Below are 21,400 nucleotides of genomic sequence, written 5' to 3'. Positions count from 1 at the left end.
CAGGAAACCGACCATAAGAAATGCCATGTGGCCATCACTGGAGTGCATGTAGATGGGAAGTGACTGCACAGTGGCTGCAGGAGATCGGCTGTGCTGGGATGTAACAAAGGAGCTGGGAAGCAAAAACTCCAGGAATGATTTTGGTATAATTCATGTCAGAGGTCATTTGAAATGTAGGCCTAGGTTTACACTTGTGTGGTGCCAAATCGCTGAGTTTTGAGTGCAATTTAGGTAGCAGTTACAGTACGTATCCCGTGCGATTCATCTTCAATGCCAATTCTTTTTTAATGCAGTTTTTTGACAGCTGCGTTTTGGATCACTGGCGTTCTCTCTCTCTGGTCTCGGCACATCCCTTCTGTAGTTCTATCTCCAGGAAGCAGGATGTCATTCAGCCCCACTTGCAGTGGTGGGCGGACCGAGACTCTAAGACACATACAACATGTACAGATTCAGTGTACCCGCCCACATTCACTACAATCCCCTGTGGCTGATGGGAACTGTAGTTTCCTTTTATTGCAGAGAGAGGAGAGGATATGATGTAATCCCGGCTGTTACACCTCCTCCTTGGCAGAGAAGATGCCGTTATTTTTTTAATTACAGAGACAGGTCATGAAAATTCAATTAGACTTCTTGTAAATGGTAAGGATTTTCACATTTTTATTTTAGGGCGGTGTACTAATGTTTTTTTTTTTTCCTGTATCCTTGAGTTGTTCTTTAACTGAGATGCCCTCTTTAGAGATGACCTGATTTGTAAATCCTGATGCTTGTGCATTTCTTGGCTGTGTTCACACGGACAGTACTCAATTGTTTTTGGCTGTGTTCACAAATGTCTGACACAGATCAGCCCCCTGCTGCAGCCTCTCCCCGGTGACTTTCTATATGTCAATGCTGCAGTCTGTTCAGTGGGGGACAGGAGACGGAGGAAACACTTCCTTTCAGACAGAAGTGGCAGAGTGTGTCTCCTCCCTGGTGTCGGTGATAGAAGAATGTATGAGGGTGTGTAGTTCGTGTGTACAGAGGTGTCAGTGTGTAGCGGGGATCCTGCAGTAGCGGAGTACAGTGGTGCTTGGAGTTTCGGTTTCTATTCCCGGCTGTGATGATGATGATCCGCCCTCTGCTGTTCACTGTCACCCGGGGAGCAGACTCACTCACACAGAAAAGATCGCAGGGCCCAGACAGCAGGAGCTCGCTCTATTAGGGCCCCGGACGTCAGACTGAATCAGGGGCCCCAGAAACCAGGCTGACTTAGGGGCCCCAGAGATCGGGCTGTATCAGGGCCCCGGGACCATGTCGGACCCCGCAGTCACCGCCTATCTGACTAAACTGCTCTGCCGGCAAGGCGGCCGTCTGGAGAGGAATCGTCTGTCCGATCTCCTGGATCTCCCGGAGGAGCAGATCGAGCAGATCCTACAAGATGAGCCACTCCGGTTCCCGCAGAGCTCCCAGCTGGTCCTGGCCCGGAGCCCCCTGAGGATCTGTACCCGATACCTGAGACCTGGGGAGCAAGAGCACGAGGAGGACTGCCCCAAATTGCACCTGTGCCGCCACTACCTGAGGGGCCAGTGTCCCCCAAACCGGAGGTGGGTGCAGGGGCCACGGGGGGTCACTGGGGTAAGAGAGGAAGGGTCAAGAGGTATTAGGTAGTGTGTGGGGGGAGGTGGGATATAGAGGTACTGGGGTAAGAGATGATTGGTATAGAGGTATTGGGGTAGTAGAGGAGGGGGTATAGATGTAGAAGAGGGGTATAAATGTACTGGGGTAAGACAGGATGGGTTTAGAAGTATTGGGGTACAAGAGGATGGGTCTAGAAGTATTGGGATAGTAGAGGATGGGTTTAGAGGTATTGCGGTACAAGAGGAGGGGTCTAGAGGTATTGGGATAGTAGAGGAGGGGTCTAGAGATATTGGGATAGTAGAGGATGGGTCTAGCGGTATTGGGGTAAAGAGGAGGGGTCTAGAGGTATTGGGGTAGTAGAGGATGGGTCTAGAGGTATTGGGGTAGTAGAGGATGGGTTTAAAGGTATTGGGGTAGTACAGGATGGGTCTATAGATATTGGGGTAAGAGAGGATGGGTCTAGAGGCATTGGAGTAAGAGAGGATGGATATAGAGGTGTTGCGGTAACAGAAGATGGGTGTAAAGGTACTGGGTAAGAGAGGATTGGCCTGGAAGTATTGGGGTAGTAAAGGATGAATCTAGAGGTATTGGGGTAAGAGATGATGGATCTAGAGGTATTGGGGAAAGAGAGGATGGGTCTAAAGGTATTGGGTAAGAGAGGAGGGGTATAGGGATATTGGGTGCGGGGATGGATATAGAGGTATTGGGGTAAGAGAGGATAGATATAGAGGTATGGGGTAAGAGAATGGATATAAATGTATTGGGGTAAGAGAAGATGGGTCAGGAGGTATTGGGATAAGAGAGGATTGGTATAGAGGTAATGGGGTAAGAGGATGGATATAAATGTATTGGGGCAAGAGGTTTTTAGGTAAATGAGGATGGGTCTAGAGGTATTGGGGTAAGAGAGGATGGATCTAGAAGTATTGGGGTAGGAGAGGATGGATCTAGAGGTATTGGGATAAACGAGGATGGGTCTAAAGGTAGTGGGTAAGAGAGGAGGAGTATAGAGGTATTGGCGTAAGAGAGGATGGGTATAGAGGTTTTGGGATAAGAAAGGATAGGTTTAGAGGTATTGAGGTAACAGAGGATGAGTCTGGAGGTATTGGGGTAAGAGAGGATGGGTCTAGAGGTATTGGGGTAGTAGAGGATGGGTCTAGAGGTACTGGGGTAAGAGAGGAGGGGTATAGAAGTATTGGGGTAAGAGAGGAAGGGTTTAGAGGCATTGGGATAGTGGAGTATGGGTCTAGAGGTTTTGGGGTAAGAGAGGAGGAACATAAAGGTATTAGGTAAGAGAGGATGGGTCTAGAAGTATTGGAGTAAGAGAAGATGGGTCTAGAGGTATTGGGGTAAGAGAGGAAGGGTTTAGAGGTATTTGGGTATCAGAGGATGAGCCTGGAGGTATTGTGGTAGCAGAGGATGGGTCTACAGGTATTGAGGTTAGAGAGGATGGGTCTAGAGGTATTGAGATAGTAGAGGATGGGTCTAGAGGTATTGGTGTAGTAGAGGATGGGTCTAGAGGTATTGGCTTTAGAGAGGTTGGGTCTAGAGGTATTGAGGTGAGAGAGGATGGGTCTAGGGGTGTTGGGGTAGTAGAGGATGAGCCTGGAGATATTGGGATAGTAAAGGATGAGTCTAGATGTTTTGGATAATAGAAGAAGAAGATGGGTCTAATTATTTTAGGGTAAGAAAGTTTTCAAAGGTCTCAAAATTGATCTTGTGAGACCTGAGCTGATTTTCTTTATTCTACAGTGCAGGAAAACTCCCAAATCACCTAGGATATTTTTTTGCTGCTTAAAATTCCAGTTAATCATTTTCTATGAACTCATCTCCACACAGAATCAGAATGTATGACTTTTTCTCATTTCAGACCTCGCTGCAGATTCTCTCACGATGTTGAATCTGACCACAATCGTGCTGTGCTAAGAGCCAATGAGCTGAGTGGACTGAATGAGGAAGAGATCAAAGTTCTGCTGTTCCAGAATGACAGCCAGCTGCTGCCAGAGGTGAGTCCAAGATTAACCCCCCACCTCCATTGTGCCCACCAGTCCCATAGGGTGAATAAACTGCACTGCTGACTCCTATAGAGAAAAGAAATGCAAAGGCCTCATTCACAAGACAAAAAACAATGCAAGGTGCGGCAAGAATTCAAGGTTTCAAATGACAAGCTGAGAGCGGCCACAGCTATCCTCTGGTATTTGGATTTAGTTGCACCGCCAGAGAGTAGCTGCTTGAGAGTTTACTGCCAAAGTTTAGAGGGCTCTCCAAGCTTCTATCAAGGGTTGGCTTTCCATTAACTGGATCATGGAAGGACGTTTTTCTAGAACAGTGGTTCTCAACCTGTGGGTCGTGACCCCTTTGGGGGTCGAACAACCCTTTCACAGGGGCACCTAAGACCATCGGAAAACACATATTTCCAATGTGTAAGAGCAGCTACTGTGTAGAAAGCAGCTGCTGTGTTGAAAGCAGCTACTCTGTTAAAAGCAGCTACTGTGTAGAAAGCAGCAGTATTGGAGCTAAAACGACACTTCATGAATTATAATTACTGGGTAAATAATTTTATGGTTGGAGGCAGGGGCGGACTGACCATTTGGAAACTTGGGCACTGCCCGAGGGCCCGGGGTCAGTGGGGGGCCCCATGAGATGCTCCTGGTACCTTTTTCATAGGCTTTTTTGAGTTTGGGCAAGGACACAGGGGCCCCATGATCCCCTTTTGCACCCTGGTTGGGGGTCACCACAACATGAGGAACTGTATTAAAGGGTCGCGGCATTAGGAAGGTTGAGAACCACTGTTCTAGAACCATCCATTTAACTAGAATCTGTTTTTGATTTAGTGATTCAAATTTGGCTTAGAATATTTTGACAGTCTGTAAATAAGCTGTTAGTAAACTGTATTTCTTCTCATCAAAGCTAATTATCATGATTGTCATTTCCCTCTTTTAGCCCGGGTTCACATTGATGCGGTGCGTAATTCGCGCCGGTTTCTGTGCGATTTCTGCACAGCATTATAATCGCACCCCGTTTATACAAACCACTGCGGGTGTGTATTTTAAGTTAACGACACCCCGAAATCAGTTTGCAAAACGTGGTGCGATGTGCAGAATCGGATCACATGGGTGTGAACACCCATGCGATCCAATTCCGGTGCGGACTAAAAAAGGGTCCTGCATTTTTTTTGGTGCGGATGCAGTGCGATTTGAGCCATACAAAATGTATGGCTCAAATTGCACCGCACAGAAATCGCATGTGATTTGCACAGGAATGCGGTGCTGTTTTGTGCAAATCTCATGCAGTGTGCTGCACCGCAGAAGTGTGAACCCGGTCTTAGGCCTACTGTACCTCAAAGTAAGTCCGTCCCTACTTTTATCAATCACGGGAAACTCCCTGAACACCCCCTTGTATGTAGGTACTTGGATGATTCTGATTTGTCTTCTGGCCAGCTAACTCTCCTTTCTTTGCTCTCTCTAGTACCTCTAGGCCAGGGTTTCTCAACTAGGGTTCCTCTAGAAGTTGCTAGGGATTCCTTGAGCAATGAGAAATTTCTGCCTCTCAGATAAGTTTCCAATGACATTGATGTTTTTAGATATTTGTAAAGGGGTAATTCTTCCCAACAACCACAAATGTAAAGAGCATTCTCCCAACTGTCATTTTTAGCAGGGGTTCCCTGAGACCAGAAAGTAATTCCAAGGGTTCTCTGTGTTGGAAAGGTTGAGAAAGGCTGCTCTAGGCAGTTTATTCTGCTGAGACTTCATGTCATTCTTAGTGACAGTTTCAGTGCAGTTTGCTCCGAGGTTATGTACAGAGTCCGACCCTTAGCATGGGGCGTCTCCTTATCTGCCAGCTCACTGATTTATTTATTGAAAGCTATGAATATATAGATATGCTTTTGGCTGTTTGTCAGCTGCTATTCTAAACAATTTACTGTGTTTTGTTTTTAATTTACTTTGAAAAATGTCAATTTTTGTTTTTATTCTGAGACTATGGGGTTGATTTACTAAAGGTAAATAGGCTGTGCACTGCAAGTGCAGTTGCTTTAGATCCGAGGGGAAGCTCTGAAATGAGGCGAAGCTTTGCTGATTTCTTTCATCCAATCATGTGCAAGCAAAAATCCAGTTTTTTTTAATTTTCCTTGCATGTTCCCCTCAGATCTAGAGCAACTGCACTTTCAGTGCACAGCATAGTTACCTTTAGTTACCATAGTGCCTAGACACCCCAGCCTATTTACCTTTAGTAAATCAACCCCAGTGAGTGCCTAGACACCCCAGCCTATTTACCTTTAGTAAATCAACCCCAGTGAGTTCGTAGACACCCCAGCCTATTTACCTTTAGTAAATCAACCCCAGTGAGTTCGTAGACACCCCATCTCACAGTGCCTCCTGAGCCATTATTATTACATGAAAATTATTTTTTATATACTTTTTATTGTTGAGCCACTGAGTTTCCATGATGGCTAGAAACAGCCCTTCAAGCCCTGTTCACCAGCCGGGGGAAAGGGGACGGCAGAAAAAAGGAGGTAGAACCTCATTTTTCTTGGCTCCCAACTGCGTAGCTGCAAGTTAACATGGCCAGCAGCCAAGTAAATACACACCGTTGTGACGCTGCAAAATCTATATCACAGCTCACATTTGGCAGGCAATACCTGCCCATGGTTTTCCCAGTACTTGCTGGTTGTGGTGCCGTATGACCATTTAAAATGCCTGTTGACTGCAAAAAAAGAATGCCTGGCCATTGTTTTGCTGCTCTCTGAAAAGTGATCTACCACAGATCACTTTTCAGAGGGTGCTGCTCAAGCCCTCCAACCCATGTACCGGGTTTAGGCTTTAAAGGAAAAGTTTACCTTTGGGGAAAAAAATAATAAATGCACATATTTTTGCAGAATAAAAAAAGCCTGCGTTTATTATTTTTTCCCCCAGGCGCCTGCAGAACTTGAACCCGCAATTAGTGGATCAGGCTCTTGCAAACGCGTCTTCCAGCTTCCTGTTAGAAACGTATGTGTTCTGTGCACACCACACCTTTAATGTTTGGTTGCTGTATCAATAAATAACCCATGACGCTTTCAGGGGAAGATATCTTGACAACGAAACCGGTAGGACGTGGCTATAGGCATATGACATTATCCCACAGAGAACAGTTCACACACAGCAGGGCAGGTGGAGCTGTGTTCTCATAAACCACAGAAGCTGTAATGTTGTGTTGGGTTAGCAATGCAGAGTGTCAGTGGATGGGTTTTATTTGCTTCTGATAAACGAAATTAAGCAATGTTTTTCTTCTACCCGTATTTGATATCATGTATAATCCATATGGGGAAATGATGACTTTTGAGATCTGAGTATTCACAAGCGGATATGACCCACAAATCTTATGTGGCTTGGTTTTTGGTGAGTTTCATTGAATTGGGGAAGATTGATTGAAGGTGGCACACTGTGGAGTTGTGAAGGTTGCACCTTTGATATGATTGAAGATTGCACTTAGCACTGTATTGACTGTGTTGGTGCATGCACAGCTTCCGGCAAGAGTTTTGCACAATGGACTTTTGCACAAAACGTTTTCTTGTATTTTGCACAGGACTGCTTGTATTTGCTGTTTATCTTATATTATGTATATAAGATGTTTTATGAAGCTTTAGGAGCACAGACACTTATAGCTCTTTAGTTTAAAGGGTTAGCAGACATTATAATTCTCACAGATAATTTATTAGCGCTGCAGGAATTAGGAATTTCTGTTTGAAAGATGGAGGAAGTGTCAGTGGACTATCAAGGTGCTCCTTCTTCCCTTAGACCCCTAATGTAAGGAGCATTCTTACACCGGACCCCCAATGTAACAGGCACTGTTCCCACTGACCACCAATGTAAAGAGCATTCTTTCCACTGACCACCAATGTAAATAACATTCTTCTCACGGACCACCAATGTAAGAAGCTTTCTTCTCAATAACTCTCAATGTAAGGCACGTTCATCTCATTAACCCCCACTGTAAGGGGAATTCTTCCCAATGACCCCCAATGTAAGGAGAATTATTTCCATTAACCCTCTTAGATTGTAAGCTCTAATGAGCAGGGCCCTCTGAATCCTCCTGTATTAATGTGTATTGTAATTGTACTGTCTGCCCTTATGTTGTAAAGCACTGTGTAAAATGTTGGCGCTATATAAATCCTGTATAATATTAATAATAATGTAACAAGCATTCTTCCTATTAACTCTTAATGTAAGGAGCATTCTTTCCATTAATGCCCAATGTAAGGAGCATTCTTCCCATTAACTCCCAGTGTAAGGAGCATTCTTTCCATTAACCCCCAGTGTAAAGAGCATTTTTCCCAATAAATCTCAGTGTAAGGAGCTTTCTTCCCATTAACGTCCAATGTAAGGAGCATTCTTCCCATTAACCCCCAGTGTAAGGCGCATTCTTCCCATTAACCCCCAATGTAAGGAGCATTCCTCCCAATAACCACAAGTGTAAGGAGTATTCTTCCAATTAACTCCCAGTGTAAGGAGCATTCTTCCCATTCTCCCTTAATGTAAGAAGCACTTTTAACCTCCAATGTAAGGAGCATTCTTCCCATTAAATCTTAATGTAAGGAGCATTCTTCCTATTAACGCCCAATGTAAGGAGCATTCTTTTCATTAACCCCCAGTGTAAGGAGCATTTTTCCCAATAACTCCCAAGTGTAAGGAGCATTCTTCCCATTACCTCCCAGTGTAAGGAGCATTCTTCCCATTACCTCCCAGTGTAAGGAGCATTCTTCCCATTAACCCCCAGTGTAAGGAGCATTCTTCCCATTATCCTTTAATGTAAGAAGCATTTTTCCTATTAACCCCCAATGTAAAGAGCATTCTTCCCATTAACCCTTAATGTAAGGAGCATTCTTTCCATTAACACCCAATGTAAGGAGCATTCTTCCCATTAACCCCCAGTGTAAGGAGTATTCTTCCCATTAACCCCCAGTGTAAGGAGCATTCTTCCCATTAACTCCCAGTGTTACAAGCATTCATCCCATTAACTCCCAGTGTAAGGAGCATTCTTCCATTAACCCTTAATGTAAGGCACATTCTTCCCATTAACCCCCAGTGTAAGGAGCATTCATCCCATTAACTCCTAATGTAAGGAGCATTCTTCCCAATAACCCCAAGTGTAAGGAGTATTCTTCCAATTAACTCCCAATGTAAGGAGCATTCTCCCCATTAACCCCTAGTGTAAATAACATGTTTCCTACTAACTCCCAGTGTAAAGAGCATTCTTTCCATTAATACTAAATGTAAGGAGCATTCTTTCCATTAACTACCAGTGTAAGGAGCATTCTTCCCATTAACTCCCAGTATAAAGAGCATTCTTCCCATTAACTCCCAGTGTAAGGAGCATTCTTCCCATTAACTCCCAGTATAAAGAGCATTCTTCCCAATAACTCCCAATGTAAGGAGAATTCTTCCCATTAACCCTCAGTGTAAGGAGCATTTTTACCATTAACGCTTAATGTAAGGAGCATTCCTCCCATTAACCCCCAGTGTAAGGAGCATTCCTCCCATTAACTCCAAGTGTAAGGAGAATTGCTGTCATTAACCCCCAGAGTAAGGAGTATTCTTCCCATTAACCCTTAATGTAAGGAGCATTCTTTCCATTAACTCCCAGTGTAAGGAGCATTCTTCCCATTAACCCTTAATGTAAGGAGCATTCTTCCCATTAACTCCCAGTGTAAGGAGCATTCTTCCCATTAACCCTTAATGTAAGGAGCATTCTTCCCATTAACTCCCAGTGTAAGGAGCATTCTTCTCTTTAACCCCCAGTGTAAGGAGCATTCCTCCAATTAACCCCCAGTGTAAGGAGCATTCCTCCCATTAACCCCCAGTGTAAGGAGCATTCCTCCAATTAACCCCCAGTGTAAGGAGCATTCTTCCCATTAACCCTCAGTGTAAGGAGCATTCCTCCCATTAACCCCCAGTGTAAGGAGCATTCTTCCCATTAACCCTCAGTGTAAGGAGCATTCCTCCAAATAACCTCCAGTGTAAGGAGCATTCTTCCCATTAACCCTTAATGTAAGGAGCATTCTTCCCATTAACTCACAGTGTAAGGAGCATTATTTCCATTATCCCTTAAAGTGGAGTTCCACTCAAAAGTGGAAGCCCCGCTTATTTGCTTCCTACCCCCTTCCACTGCCATATTTGGCACCTTTTTGGGGGGAGTGGATACCTGTTTTTGACAGGTACCCGCTCCCACTTCCAGCTCAGTTCGCTGCAACAAAATGAGCTGGAAGTTCGCCCCCTCCTCCCTCCCGCAGCCTCCTGGGAACTTTCACAGGTCTCAGGAGACTGCCGGACCAACTAGGAGGCACAGCGCAATTCTCGCATGCGCAGTGGGCACCCGGCTGTGAAGCTGCAAGCTGTCACAGCTTGGTGCCCACAGTTGAGATGCCGGCCCCATGGAGGAGAGAAGTGGAGAAGGGACAGCGCGGGTGAGAACATCGCTGGACCCTGGGACAGGTAAGTGTGTGTTTATTGAAAGTCAGCAGCTACAAAAATTGTAGCTGCTGACTTTTAATAAACACTAAATTGGTTGGAACTCCGCTTTAATGTAAGAAGCATTCTTTCCATTAACTCCCAATGTAAGGAGCATTCTTCCCATTAACTCCCAATGTAAGTAGCATTCTTCCCATTAACCCTTAATGTAAGGAGTATTCTTCCCATTAACCCTTAATATAAGGAGCATTCGTCCCATTAACCCTTAATGTAAGAAGCATTCTTCCCATTGACTTTCAATGTAAGGAGCATTCTTCCCATTAACCCTTAATGTAAGGAGCATTCTTCCCATTAATGCCCAATGTAAGGAGCATTCTTCCCATTAACTCCCAGTCTAAAGAGCATTCTCCCATTAACTCCCAATGTAAGGAACATTATTCCCATTAACTCCCAATGTAAGGAGCATTCTTCCCATTAACCCCCAATGTAAGGAGCATTCTTCCATTAACCCTTAATGTAAGAAGCATCCTTCCCATTGACGTTCAATGTAAGGAGCATTCTTCCCATTAACCCTTAATGTAAGGAGCATTCTTGCCATTAATGCCTAAAGTAGGAGCATTCTTCCCATTAACTCCCAATGTAAGGAGCATTCTTCCCTTTAACTCCCAATGTAAGGAGCATTCTTCCCTTTAACTCCCAATGTAAGGAACATTCTTCTCATTAACTCCCAATGTAAGGAGCATTCTTCTCAATAACTCCCAATGTAAGGAGCATTCTTCCCATTAACCCCCAATGTAAGGAGCATTCCTCCCATTATTCCTTAATGTAAGAAGCATTGTTCCAATTAACCCCCAATGTAAGGAGAATTTTTCCCACTAACATCCAATGTGATGAGCATTCTTCCCACAGACCCTCGATATAATAAGCATTCTTCCCACCAACCCACCAGCACCAGGGCCTACTAAGAACTAATGAAAGGAGCATTGTTACCGTTAACTCCCAATATAAGAATAATTCTTCCCACTAGCCCCCAATGTAAGGAGCATTAGATTGGTTCATTTTGCAAGGGAAGTTGCACTTTGCAAGGGAATTTACCCCTGAGTGAATGAGAATGAATTAATGAACGAGATGAAGCTTTGCTGACTTCCATCATCCAATCATGTGCAATCGAAAATGCAGCTTTTTAAAATTTTTCTTGCATGTGATTGGGTATTATTTGCAAAGTGAAACTTCACCACTTTCACTAAGCTGGAGGATCCTCAATGTAAGGAACATTCTTCCAACTAATCCCCAATGTAAGGAGCATTCTCCCACTGACCCCTAATGTAAGGAGCCATCTTCCCACTAACCCCCAGTGTAAGTAGCATTATTGCCACTGGCCAACATTGTAGGAAAGATTCATTCCACTGACCCTCATGTAAATCAAATTCTTCCTGCTAGCCCCAATGTAATGAACGTTCTTCTCAAATACCTCCAAGATAAGGAGCATTCTTCCAACTGACCACCAATGTAAGGAGCATTCTTATCACTAAACCCCAATGTAATGAAGCAGTTCATTGACCACCAATGTAAGAGGGCATTTTTTCACTGACCAGCAATGTAAGACAACACTACAATTTTCATGGTACAGTGCCTTGAAAAAGTATTCATACCCCTTGAAATTTTCCACATTTTGTCATGTTACAACCAAAAACGTAAATGTATTTTATTGGGATTTTATGTGATAGACCAACACAAAGTAGCACATAATTGTGAAGTGGAAGTAAAATAATAAATGGTTTTCAAAATTTTTTACAAATAAATATCTGAAAAGTGTGGTGTGCATTTGTATGCAGCCCCCTTTACTCTGATACCCCTAACTAAAATCTAGTGGAACCAATTGCTTTCAGAAGTCACCTAATTAGTAAATAGAGTCCACCTGTGTATAATTTATTCTTAGTATAAATACAGCTGTTCTTTAAAATCCTCAGAGGTTTGTTAGAGAACATTAGTGAACAAACAGCATCATGAAGGACAAAGAACACACCAGACAGGTCAGAGATAAAGTTGTGGAGACGTTTAAAGCAGGATTCGGTTCCCAAACTTTGAACATCTCACAGAGCACTGTTCAATCTATCCTCCGAAAATGGAAAGAGTATGGCACAAGTGCAAACCTACCAACATAATGTCAGTTTAGGTGGACATGGCCGTCCACCTAAACTGACAGGCCGGGCAAGGAGAACATTAATCAGAGAAGCAGCCAAGAAGTCCATGGTAACTCTGGAGGAGCTGCAGAGATCCACAGCTCAGGTGGGAGAATCTGTCCTCAGGACAACTCTTAATAGTGCGCTCCACAAATCTGGCCTTTATGGAAGAGTGGCAAGAAGAAAGCCATAAGAAGTCCCTAATTGCAGTTTGCAAGAAGCCATGTGGGGGACACAGCAAACATGTGGAAGAAGGTGCTCTGGTCAGATGAGACCAAAATTGCACTTTTTGGCATAAAAGCAAAATACTATGTGTAGCGGAAAGCTAACACTGCACATCACCCTGAACACACCATCCCCACTGTTGAACGTGGTGGAAGCATCATATTGTGGGAATACTTTTCTTCAGCAGGGACAGGGAAGCTGGTCAGAGTTGATGGGAAGATGGATGGAACCAAATACAGGGCAACCTTAGAAGAAAACCTGATAGAGTCTTCAAAAGACTTGAGACTGGGGCAGAGGTTCACCTTCCAGCAGGACAACGACCCAAAACATACAGCCAGAGCTACAATGGAATGGTTTAGACCGAAGCATATTCATGTGTTAGAATGGCCCAGTCAAAGTCCAGACCAAAATCCAATTGAGAATCTGTGGCAAGACTTGAAATTTGCTGTCCAGAGAAGCTCTCTATTCAATCAGAGCTTGAGCTATTTCGCAAAGAAGAATGGGCAAAAATGCCACTCTGTAGATGTGCAAAGCTGGTAGAGACAAAAACACTTGGGCAGCACAGTGGCTAAATGGTTAGCACTTCTGCCTGGCAGTACCAGGGTTGTTGGTTTGAATCCCAGCCACGGCACCACCTGCCTGGAGTTTGCATGTTCTCCCTGTGCTTTTGTGGGTTTCCTCTGGGTACTCCGGTTTCCTCCCAAAATCCAAAGACATGCTGGTAGGTTAATTGGCTCATGTCTAAATTGGCCCTAGTATGTGTATGTATGAATGTTAGTTATGGACCTTAGATTGTACACCCCTTGAGGATTGGGGATTAGCACTATATAAGTACCTGTAATAAATAAACATACAGCTGTAATTGTAGAAAAAGATGGGCTGAATACAAATGCACACCACACTTTACAAATATTTATTTGTAAAAAATTTTGAAAACCATTTATTATTTTCCTTCCACTTCACATTTATATGCCATTTAGTATTGGTCTATCACATAAAATCCCAATAAAATACATTTACGTTTTTGGTTGTAACATGACAAAATATGGAAAATTTCAAGGTGAATGAATATTTTATCAAGGTATGTATTTCTTTTATCGCCATTATTATTATTTGTTTCATTTAATTTTTATGACCACTGAAAATAATTTTGTTGCATAGAACAGACATGTGTATCATTCAGGCCACAATCCTTGTTTTATTTTTTTCTTATATCCACAACCTCCTATTCACATTATACAGGATTTAATAGCATCAACAGTTTACACAGCGCTTTACAATATAAAGGGAGAAAGTACAGGTCTCAGCACCAATCTGAATGAGCCCTCAGAGATCACCTAAAGATAGACAGAGTAAGAGATAGCTGGATAGATTGGGGTAGGGAGTTCCAGAGGATGGGAGAGACACTAGAGAATTCCTGGAGGTGCGAATGGGAGGAGGTTAGAAGGGGCTAGAAAGTAAGTGGTCTTAGGAGGAGCTAAGAGTATGATTTGGGTGATATTGTGGGAAAAACATTGATGATGGGGTTCAGGACAGAGTTGTGGATGGCCTTGTATGTTGTTGCTATTATTATGAATCTTATTTGCTTGGGTGAGTGAAAGCCAGTGGAGCAAATGGCATTAAGGAGCAGTGGACAGTGAGTGGTTGGTGAGGTGGATGAGTCTGGCAGCACTATTCATGATACACTGAAAGGGGAATAGCCTGTGTAGAGGTAAGCCAGTGAGGACGGAGTTGCGATGATCAAGGTGAGAGATAACAAGAGAGAAAATAAGTAGCTTGGTGGTGTCATTGTTTAAAGTGGTTGTAAAGGCTCAAGGTTATTTACCTTCATGCATTCTATGCATGAAGGTAAAAAACCTTCTGTGTACAGTAGCCCCCCTAATACTTACCTGATCCGCCTCTGGATCCAGCGATGTGCACAAGAGCAGCTGCTCTTCTAGGACTCTCCCTCCCTATTGGCTGAGACAGCAGTGGGAGCCATTGGCTTCTTCTACTATCAGTCACATTCAGTAAGCCAGTAAGGAGAGTGCAGGGGCGGAGTCAAGCTGCACTCTGTGTGTGAATGGACACGCAGAGCAGCAGCTTGGTAGTGAGCCTGCTTGGGTTTCCCTATAGCAAGCAGCTTGCTCTGGGGCCATTAGGCAGGAGGGAGGGGCCAGGTGTGCCAGCGGGGTACCCAAGAAGAGGAGGATCGGTGTTGTTCTCTGTAAAATTATTGCACAGAGCAGGTACTGTAAGTATAAACTTTTGCGTGTATTTTTTTTTGTTGTAATTGTCTTTAATATCACTTTAAGAAGACTCGTATTTTGGAAATATCATTGAGGTAAAGGCAATAAGATTTTGTACAATGATTGGATGTGAGGCAGAAAGGACAGGTCAGAATTCAGGATTACACCTAGCAAACTCAGAGGGTAGGGACTGATAGTTGTTGGGGGATCACCTTAATGTCCAGTGAGCAGCAGATTAAAGAATAGGAGGGTTCCCTGAGACCTGTAGGTTTATTCAAGGGTTCCTCTGTGTTAAAAAGGTTGGGAAAAGTTGCTCTAGAGTTAAAAATCACTGTTGGAAAGACAAATGTTAGAAGCCCCTATAACTAAACCCTAGACATGTACCTAAAGGCCACAGCAGTGGATGTCGGTGGCAGAGGGTTATTTTCTTTCTTATCTGTTTCTACTTCACCAATAGTACAATTATGAGTGCCACTTTATAAAACTGCTCTAATAGTGTTTCTTCATTTTCCCTGCAGAACTGTCATAAATACAAGCTGGACAGCTGTGATCAGGGAGAGGATTGTACTCGTCTCCATGTGTGCAGTTTCTTCACACATGATGGCTGCAACCGGCGTGTCTGTAGAAAACCGCACAATCTCCTGCAGTCTAAATTACTGCTCAACTGCGACTGGCTGAGCCAGCAGAACATTCAAAACTTTCAGATGCTCTGCATGCTGAAAAGCATCGAGAAGCAACAGGCACTGAGTGAGGGGTCGAGAAATGAGGAGCTCAGGGATGCGAGAGGGATGTCGCGGGGCAGAGGGAGAGGAAGGCCAGGATATAGAAGAAGAGCTGAATCTCAGGACCTGCTGGACAGTAGGAGAAGAGACAGAAGTAGTGAAGGTACTGACATAGACACCACAGGCTTATTAACATCTCACCGATACCTAAAGCTCAACTCAGGGCACAAAAGCGTTTATATAAATATATTTTTTCCAAATATATACTGGGTTTAAGACAAGAAAAAGAAAACATTACATGATTTGCAGGTGTGAAAGTGACGACATGTTTCACATTGAAAGCGGAAGTGATGTAACATTGTTTTGCTTCTGCTGTGTGATGAGACACCTAGCTAACAGATGGGAAGCCTCACTTTCATCATTCACTATGTGCCCTGCTAGTAATATGGAGTCATGTCAGAGCTTACTGAGCTTCAAAGAGGGCAAATTGTTGGTGCCGCTCAGCTGGGGCCTCTGTGACTGAAGTTGCCGATTTATTTGCCGTGTCTCATTCCCGTGGAGACAGTGATTGAGTTCTGCACTCACTTTGGCAGCAGTTGTTTTCTTATTCCGGGTCACAATCCTGCACTATGTCCTTTTGTCTCTTTCGGTCAGTTGACCATGGCGACCACGCTTATGTTTATCAGACAACATTTTCCCTGAAACTGTATATGCCGTCATAACCTCTGATATTGTACCTTGCAACAGGGCAATTACATTAGCAACTGTTTATGATACCACCCTAAGTTCCTGAAACGTGAGACTGTGAATTTTAAATAAACTCCAGTAAGAGAATCATTTTTCTTACCCTGTTTGCTTTAACAGTCAGGACAATAAGTCAGATTGCCAATCTAGTTTTGAATTTCAGCCAGGAGAAAACAGCAATTTAATATGAAGGATTATAGTCCCCCTTTTTTCTACTTACCAATTGTATATAGCTACAAGACCACCAGTCTCTTAATAGAGTGTATGAATTCTTAACTTTTCTTTCCCTTCCTAGAAACAGCATTACATTTATGGATGGAGTTCCAATTTAATTTGTATTATTTTCAAAACCTTTAGGATTCCAACCTCGTTGGCGTTCAAACAGCCGCCCACCATCGCAGTTTAACATGGGACATCGCTCAGGTGATGAAGATTACAACGATAGTGACAGTAGTAGTGACCATGGCAGATATTCAAAAACAAGGCTTGACAATCTAATGGATGATTGGTTTACCGCAAATACAGTGCAGCCAGAAAAGGCACAAGTTAGATCTGTTGGGGTTACACCACAAGAAGGGACAAGATCTGTACTACCTTGTAAAGGCTATGTGACGTTATCCAGACCTGATAAGCCATTAATGTCCCAAACCCCTGTCCAGTCAACTGAGTCGATAAATTCTAGAATAACCTCTGAGGTCTCTAGAGCATATAGCACCCTGAAAGCTGATTATGTTTCACCAAATACTGCTGGTGCAACACCAGTGCCACTTCTTAAATCGTATCAGCCCCACTCTCATGCACCCTCTCCAGGTGTTGCACAGGAGAGACTAGAAGTTCCTTCTAGAATATTTAACAGGCCAATGCTTACAACCTTGAAGAGTGTCCCAAACACTACTTCACCACAACCATCAACAATTTCAAGCCCATCATTTAATCCTTCAAGGAAATATCCACCAGTGCCACCAAAGCCAATTAATGCATTGACTTCATCAATATTCAACAGACAGGTGCACCTTTCTAAAGGGGATTCATCTAGTGCTGAAGCGAGATTCAGTCCATCTCTAACAGTATCCAACAATTCAGATATCACTTCAACAAAATGTCTATCTGCTAAAAAAACAGATATGGCACTGAGGAAGGCATTGGATTCTTCAATGGCAAGGCTATCCATTGCTCCACCAACGATGCCAAAGACATCTTTGTACACTACCACAGAAATGACTTCTGTCACTCAACCCAAACCAGCCACATCTGACCATATGGGAGCATCTTCAAATTTAAGTTCATTTAATGTTTTAGTTGAAGCTGACACGCCCTCCAGGAAAATTCAAGCTAATGTGAAACCAGTCATAAAAACCAACACAACAGGTGGAGCCCAATATTCACAAACTCATGAAGATTTTGATTTCTTTTGTCAACCACTAAAGGCAAACAACTCTACAGCTACAAAACCTCAGCCAGCCACCACTATTCCTTCCGTATCACCTGGGAAATGTAAGTAGATGGGACAAGTTTTTATGGGAGGGTAAAATATCTTTATTTAAAAGTGGACCAGTAATAAAGATTGCCCCATATAAAGAATGTGTGGATACTTCATCAGAATTTCTCTCCATCAGATAGAGCTCCTTAAGACAATGTAAAACATTTAGGCCCCTTTCACATGATCAGACCGATCGAGTCCACCTGTTTTTCAAGTGGACTCGATCGGGCGCTCCATTGCTCTCTATGACAGTCGGATGGAAACGGACAAGCGGCCCGTTTCCATCTGACAGCCCATAGAGGACAGTGGGCTGTATCCATGTCTGCTCTGCATAAGGGGAGCGGACACAGACCTGTCATCCGCTTGTTCAGCAGGGATCAGCGGGCAGATCCCCCACTGAGCAAGCGGATCCACTGACAGGTCCGCCCTGTGTGAAAGGAACCTTTTTGTGATAAAGTTATTGCCAACTAACTAAAGCATAGTGATGTTGCAATTTGGCCAACTTATCTGAGGCATAGTGATGCTGCTATTATGTCTGGACATTTAGGCATCAATGATTTTAGGTCACTAAAGGACTAAGCCTCTACATTTTGTTCAAAACCTTTTAAATATTTAGTAAAAGTGTTCCATTTTGAGAAATTTGTTGATGCAGAGGTGATTTTTCTTTTTGCTTTTACTTTAGCATCGCTGGAAAAAACACCAGAAATTTGTCTCACCAATATCTGGAAGCACTGCAGTCTGGAAAGTGAGTAGCCAGTGACTCTTCTCCTGCTTGTTTTGTAAAAAGATCTAAGACGTTTCTAGAGATGACAGTTGGTGTTTTTCTTGGTTCACAGGTAAATGCCCTAACATGCACTACTACTTACCGTATCGCTGGCAGGTGTTCAATGGAAGGGATTGGGATGACCTCCCTAATATGGAGGATATCGAAAAGGCTTACAGCGATCCAAAGATTGACAGGTATCTCATGTTACTTTTAAACAACCCAAATTCACCACCTTGTAATGTATATGTTACAAATTATAGAAGAAAAATTCCACCCTAGACAACATGGTATTGTTAAATAAGACCTTGAATCCTTTAATGTTAATGATCTCTTCTATAGATACAAATTTATGGCCCACTAATACTGATTTATTGTCAGTGTGTGAGTTTACTTCCACTTTCTTGGCTTTGCAGGTACCGAGTGCTGATCAACTTTCAGACCATGATATCTGGTACCCAGGCAGTCCGCAGGCTTACCACCCCGTCATCTGTGACCCAGCCCCCTGAATACGTACTGACCACTGAGTGGTGTTGGTACTGGAAGAATGAGTCTAGTACCTGGACTGAATATGGGCAACCGGTAAGTGAAATATCAAACTCTTTTTTTTTCCTTTTCAAAACCCCTCCAGCAAGCAATAAAAACAAAAATGCAACTATACTGTCATTTCTACCTTTAATCAAGAGCTGTCCCTCATAGTATTTCTTTTCCACCACAGGTTGCCCCCAGTCTTTTGGAAGAATGACACCTAAGGGTCTATTTATGAACAATGTTTCATTTGCGCTAACCTAATGAATAATACCTGTAATGATTTTAATCTTGTAATCTACATATAATGCCAGTCTATATTTGTTGTCTTTCACCGGGTGAATTAAATATTTCTTAACATTCGATCCTAAGAGAAAAAAAGCAATTAAGAACATTCGCCTGTAATAGTTAAAGTGGTTGTAAAGGCTTCAGGTTTTTTATCTTACATTTTCTGCATCAAGGTAAAAAAAACTTTTAAGTGTAGTCCTCCCCAGCCCTCCTAAATACTTACCTGAGCCAGATCTCGATCAAGTAGTGAGCCCAAGAGCAGCAGCTCTCTCTCTCCTCAGTGAGAGCAGCTGGAGCCATTGTCTCCTGCTGCTATCAATCAAATTCAGTGATGAGGGTGCAGGGGGCATGGCTGAGCCAGTTGACTATGTGTCAATAGACACACAGTGCGGCTCAGGATCGAGCCTGCATGTGTGCTGTCATAGAAAGCGGCTTCCTGTGATGGCACGTGGAGGAGAGGAGCAGCCCAGAGCACTAGTGGGGCACTCCAGAAGTGGAGGATCCAGATCACTCTGTGCAAAACCAATGTCATGTTTGTTATTTTAAAAAAAGAACCTTTACAATCACTTTAAAAAACATTCATAGAGACTCATCTTAACAATTTAAAAAAAAAAATTGAATGAAAAGAAAAAGTATTTATAGGATAGATATTATGAAACAGACAAAACAGCAGTAAAGGATGTAGGAATAAAAATAAAATGTACTTAGCAAACATTTACCTGTTCTTTGGTTCCAGTCCAATCCATTGCAGGGCAAGTCTACTTTGATGCATTAAGGTAATTGGCTCTCATGAATGACCATTAATAATCCTTTATCATTTTAGTGGAAAACTAGAGATACAGCTGCTAATTTCAGCAGTTGTTTTTGTTGAAGGTGCTTACCAAAATTACATAATAAATTAAAAGGTCTGAGGATTGTGCTGAGGGGTGTTGTAATGTTTTAAAAACTTTAGCATACACTCTCCTAATGACAGTAATTCAAACTATATCAATATTTCTAGATGTTAAGGTTTTGCAGTCCAACAACCAACATAATAATTACAATGAAATCATAAATTGATAAAGACCAGACATGACATATATTGGATGCCTATAACACCTAAAGGTTCTAAAGTGGAACTGAAGGCTCTTTAATAAAACTTGTGAGCGGGCAGGCTGTTTATTGCATTAGAGACACGCAATGGTGTTGATTTACTAAAACAGCAGAATGCAAAATCTGGTGCAGTTCTGCATAGAAACCAATTACCTTCCAGGTTTCATTCTAAAGCTTAACTGAACAAGTTGAACTTAGACGCTGATTGGCCACCATGCACAGCTGCACCAGATTTTTCACTCTCCAGTTTTAGTAAATCAACCCCACTGTCTCTTCTGCAATAAATACACCGACCTGCCTGCTCACAGCATTCTGCAGCATGTAAATTGAGCTGCACATGTGCAGCTCCGCCTACATTGGTTGCATGGTCCCTGTGTGGTGAGATGACTGACTCCTGTGCATGCGCAGGAATTACATCATGCCGCGCTGGCTAGTAAATATGCCTGAAGATGGACTCTTGGGGAGAAGATGCTGGCAGCGGTGAGGAACACCTCATGGACTATGGACGTTAGAGAGGGGGCAAGTATACTGGTTTTAGTTCTGCTTTAATGTGACCAATTAACCTTCTAAGCATTATAGCATAGGCATGTTTGGTACCTACTTGATTGTTATTTTCATATACAGTTGGGGTCAACAGTATTTATGAATGCAATTTCACAATAACAGGGATTATGGATTTTGTGTAGAATCTGAGAGCTGGAGATGTATGAAAAGGGCAGTTTTACCAAGTAGAGCTAGAGTAAAGCTCATTACCAGTTTTGGGCTTCCAGATTCTGCTTAATGGTATTTAATGGAATTGGTTCTGTGTCCTTTCAAAGATGCTATACCATGAATGTCTAATGGGATTTATGATGTCCTGCTTGTATTAGATGTGTCTTAAACTGCACAGTGTTTCGTTGGGGGTTATATGCAATGTGTCTCGGGTACCTCCGGCACCAAATCTAAATCTGGTTGTTTTGTCACTGACTTTTGAAGAAAGGAGGAAGGCATTATGTTCAGTATGGTTCTCTATTCTCTCCACTCAGTTTTTTGGGGTTCATCAAACCTCATTATCATCTTAGATGGGCTAACAAAAAGAGATTTTTATCA

The 21,400-nt window shown here is 43.0% G+C and overlaps 1 protein-coding gene across 1 annotated transcript in view; it reads left to right on the top strand.

Moving 5' to 3' along the window:
• The first annotated feature begins 950 nt into the window (after positions 1-950).
• Positions 951-21,400, top strand: part of LOC149453083 (zinc finger CCCH-type antiviral protein 1-like) — a 71,293-nt gene continuing 50,843 nt past the window's right edge. The window contains exons 1-7 of the mRNA XM_089688710.1: positions 951-1,580; positions 3,482-3,617; positions 15,213-15,579; positions 16,518-17,654; positions 18,323-18,385; positions 18,477-18,600; positions 18,820-18,985. Coding sequence (XP_089544836.1) covers positions 1,288-1,580; positions 3,482-3,617; positions 15,213-15,579; positions 16,518-17,654; positions 18,323-18,385; positions 18,477-18,600; positions 18,820-18,985 — 2,286 coding nt within the window. The 5' untranslated portion in view covers positions 951-1,287. The remainder of the gene's footprint in view (positions 1,581-3,481; positions 3,618-15,212; positions 15,580-16,517; positions 17,655-18,322; positions 18,386-18,476; positions 18,601-18,819; positions 18,986-21,400) is intronic.

The sequence above is a fragment of the Staurois parvus genome, unplaced genomic scaffold (assembly GCF_062004578.1).
Source record: "Staurois parvus isolate SC_StPar_1 unplaced genomic scaffold, SC_StPar_1.0 ptg000452l, whole genome shotgun sequence".
Taxonomy (NCBI): Eukaryota; Metazoa; Chordata; class Amphibia; order Anura; family Ranidae; genus Staurois; species Staurois parvus.
Note: the sequence above shows the minus strand (reverse complement) of the source record. Positions and strands in the feature narration are given on the sequence as shown.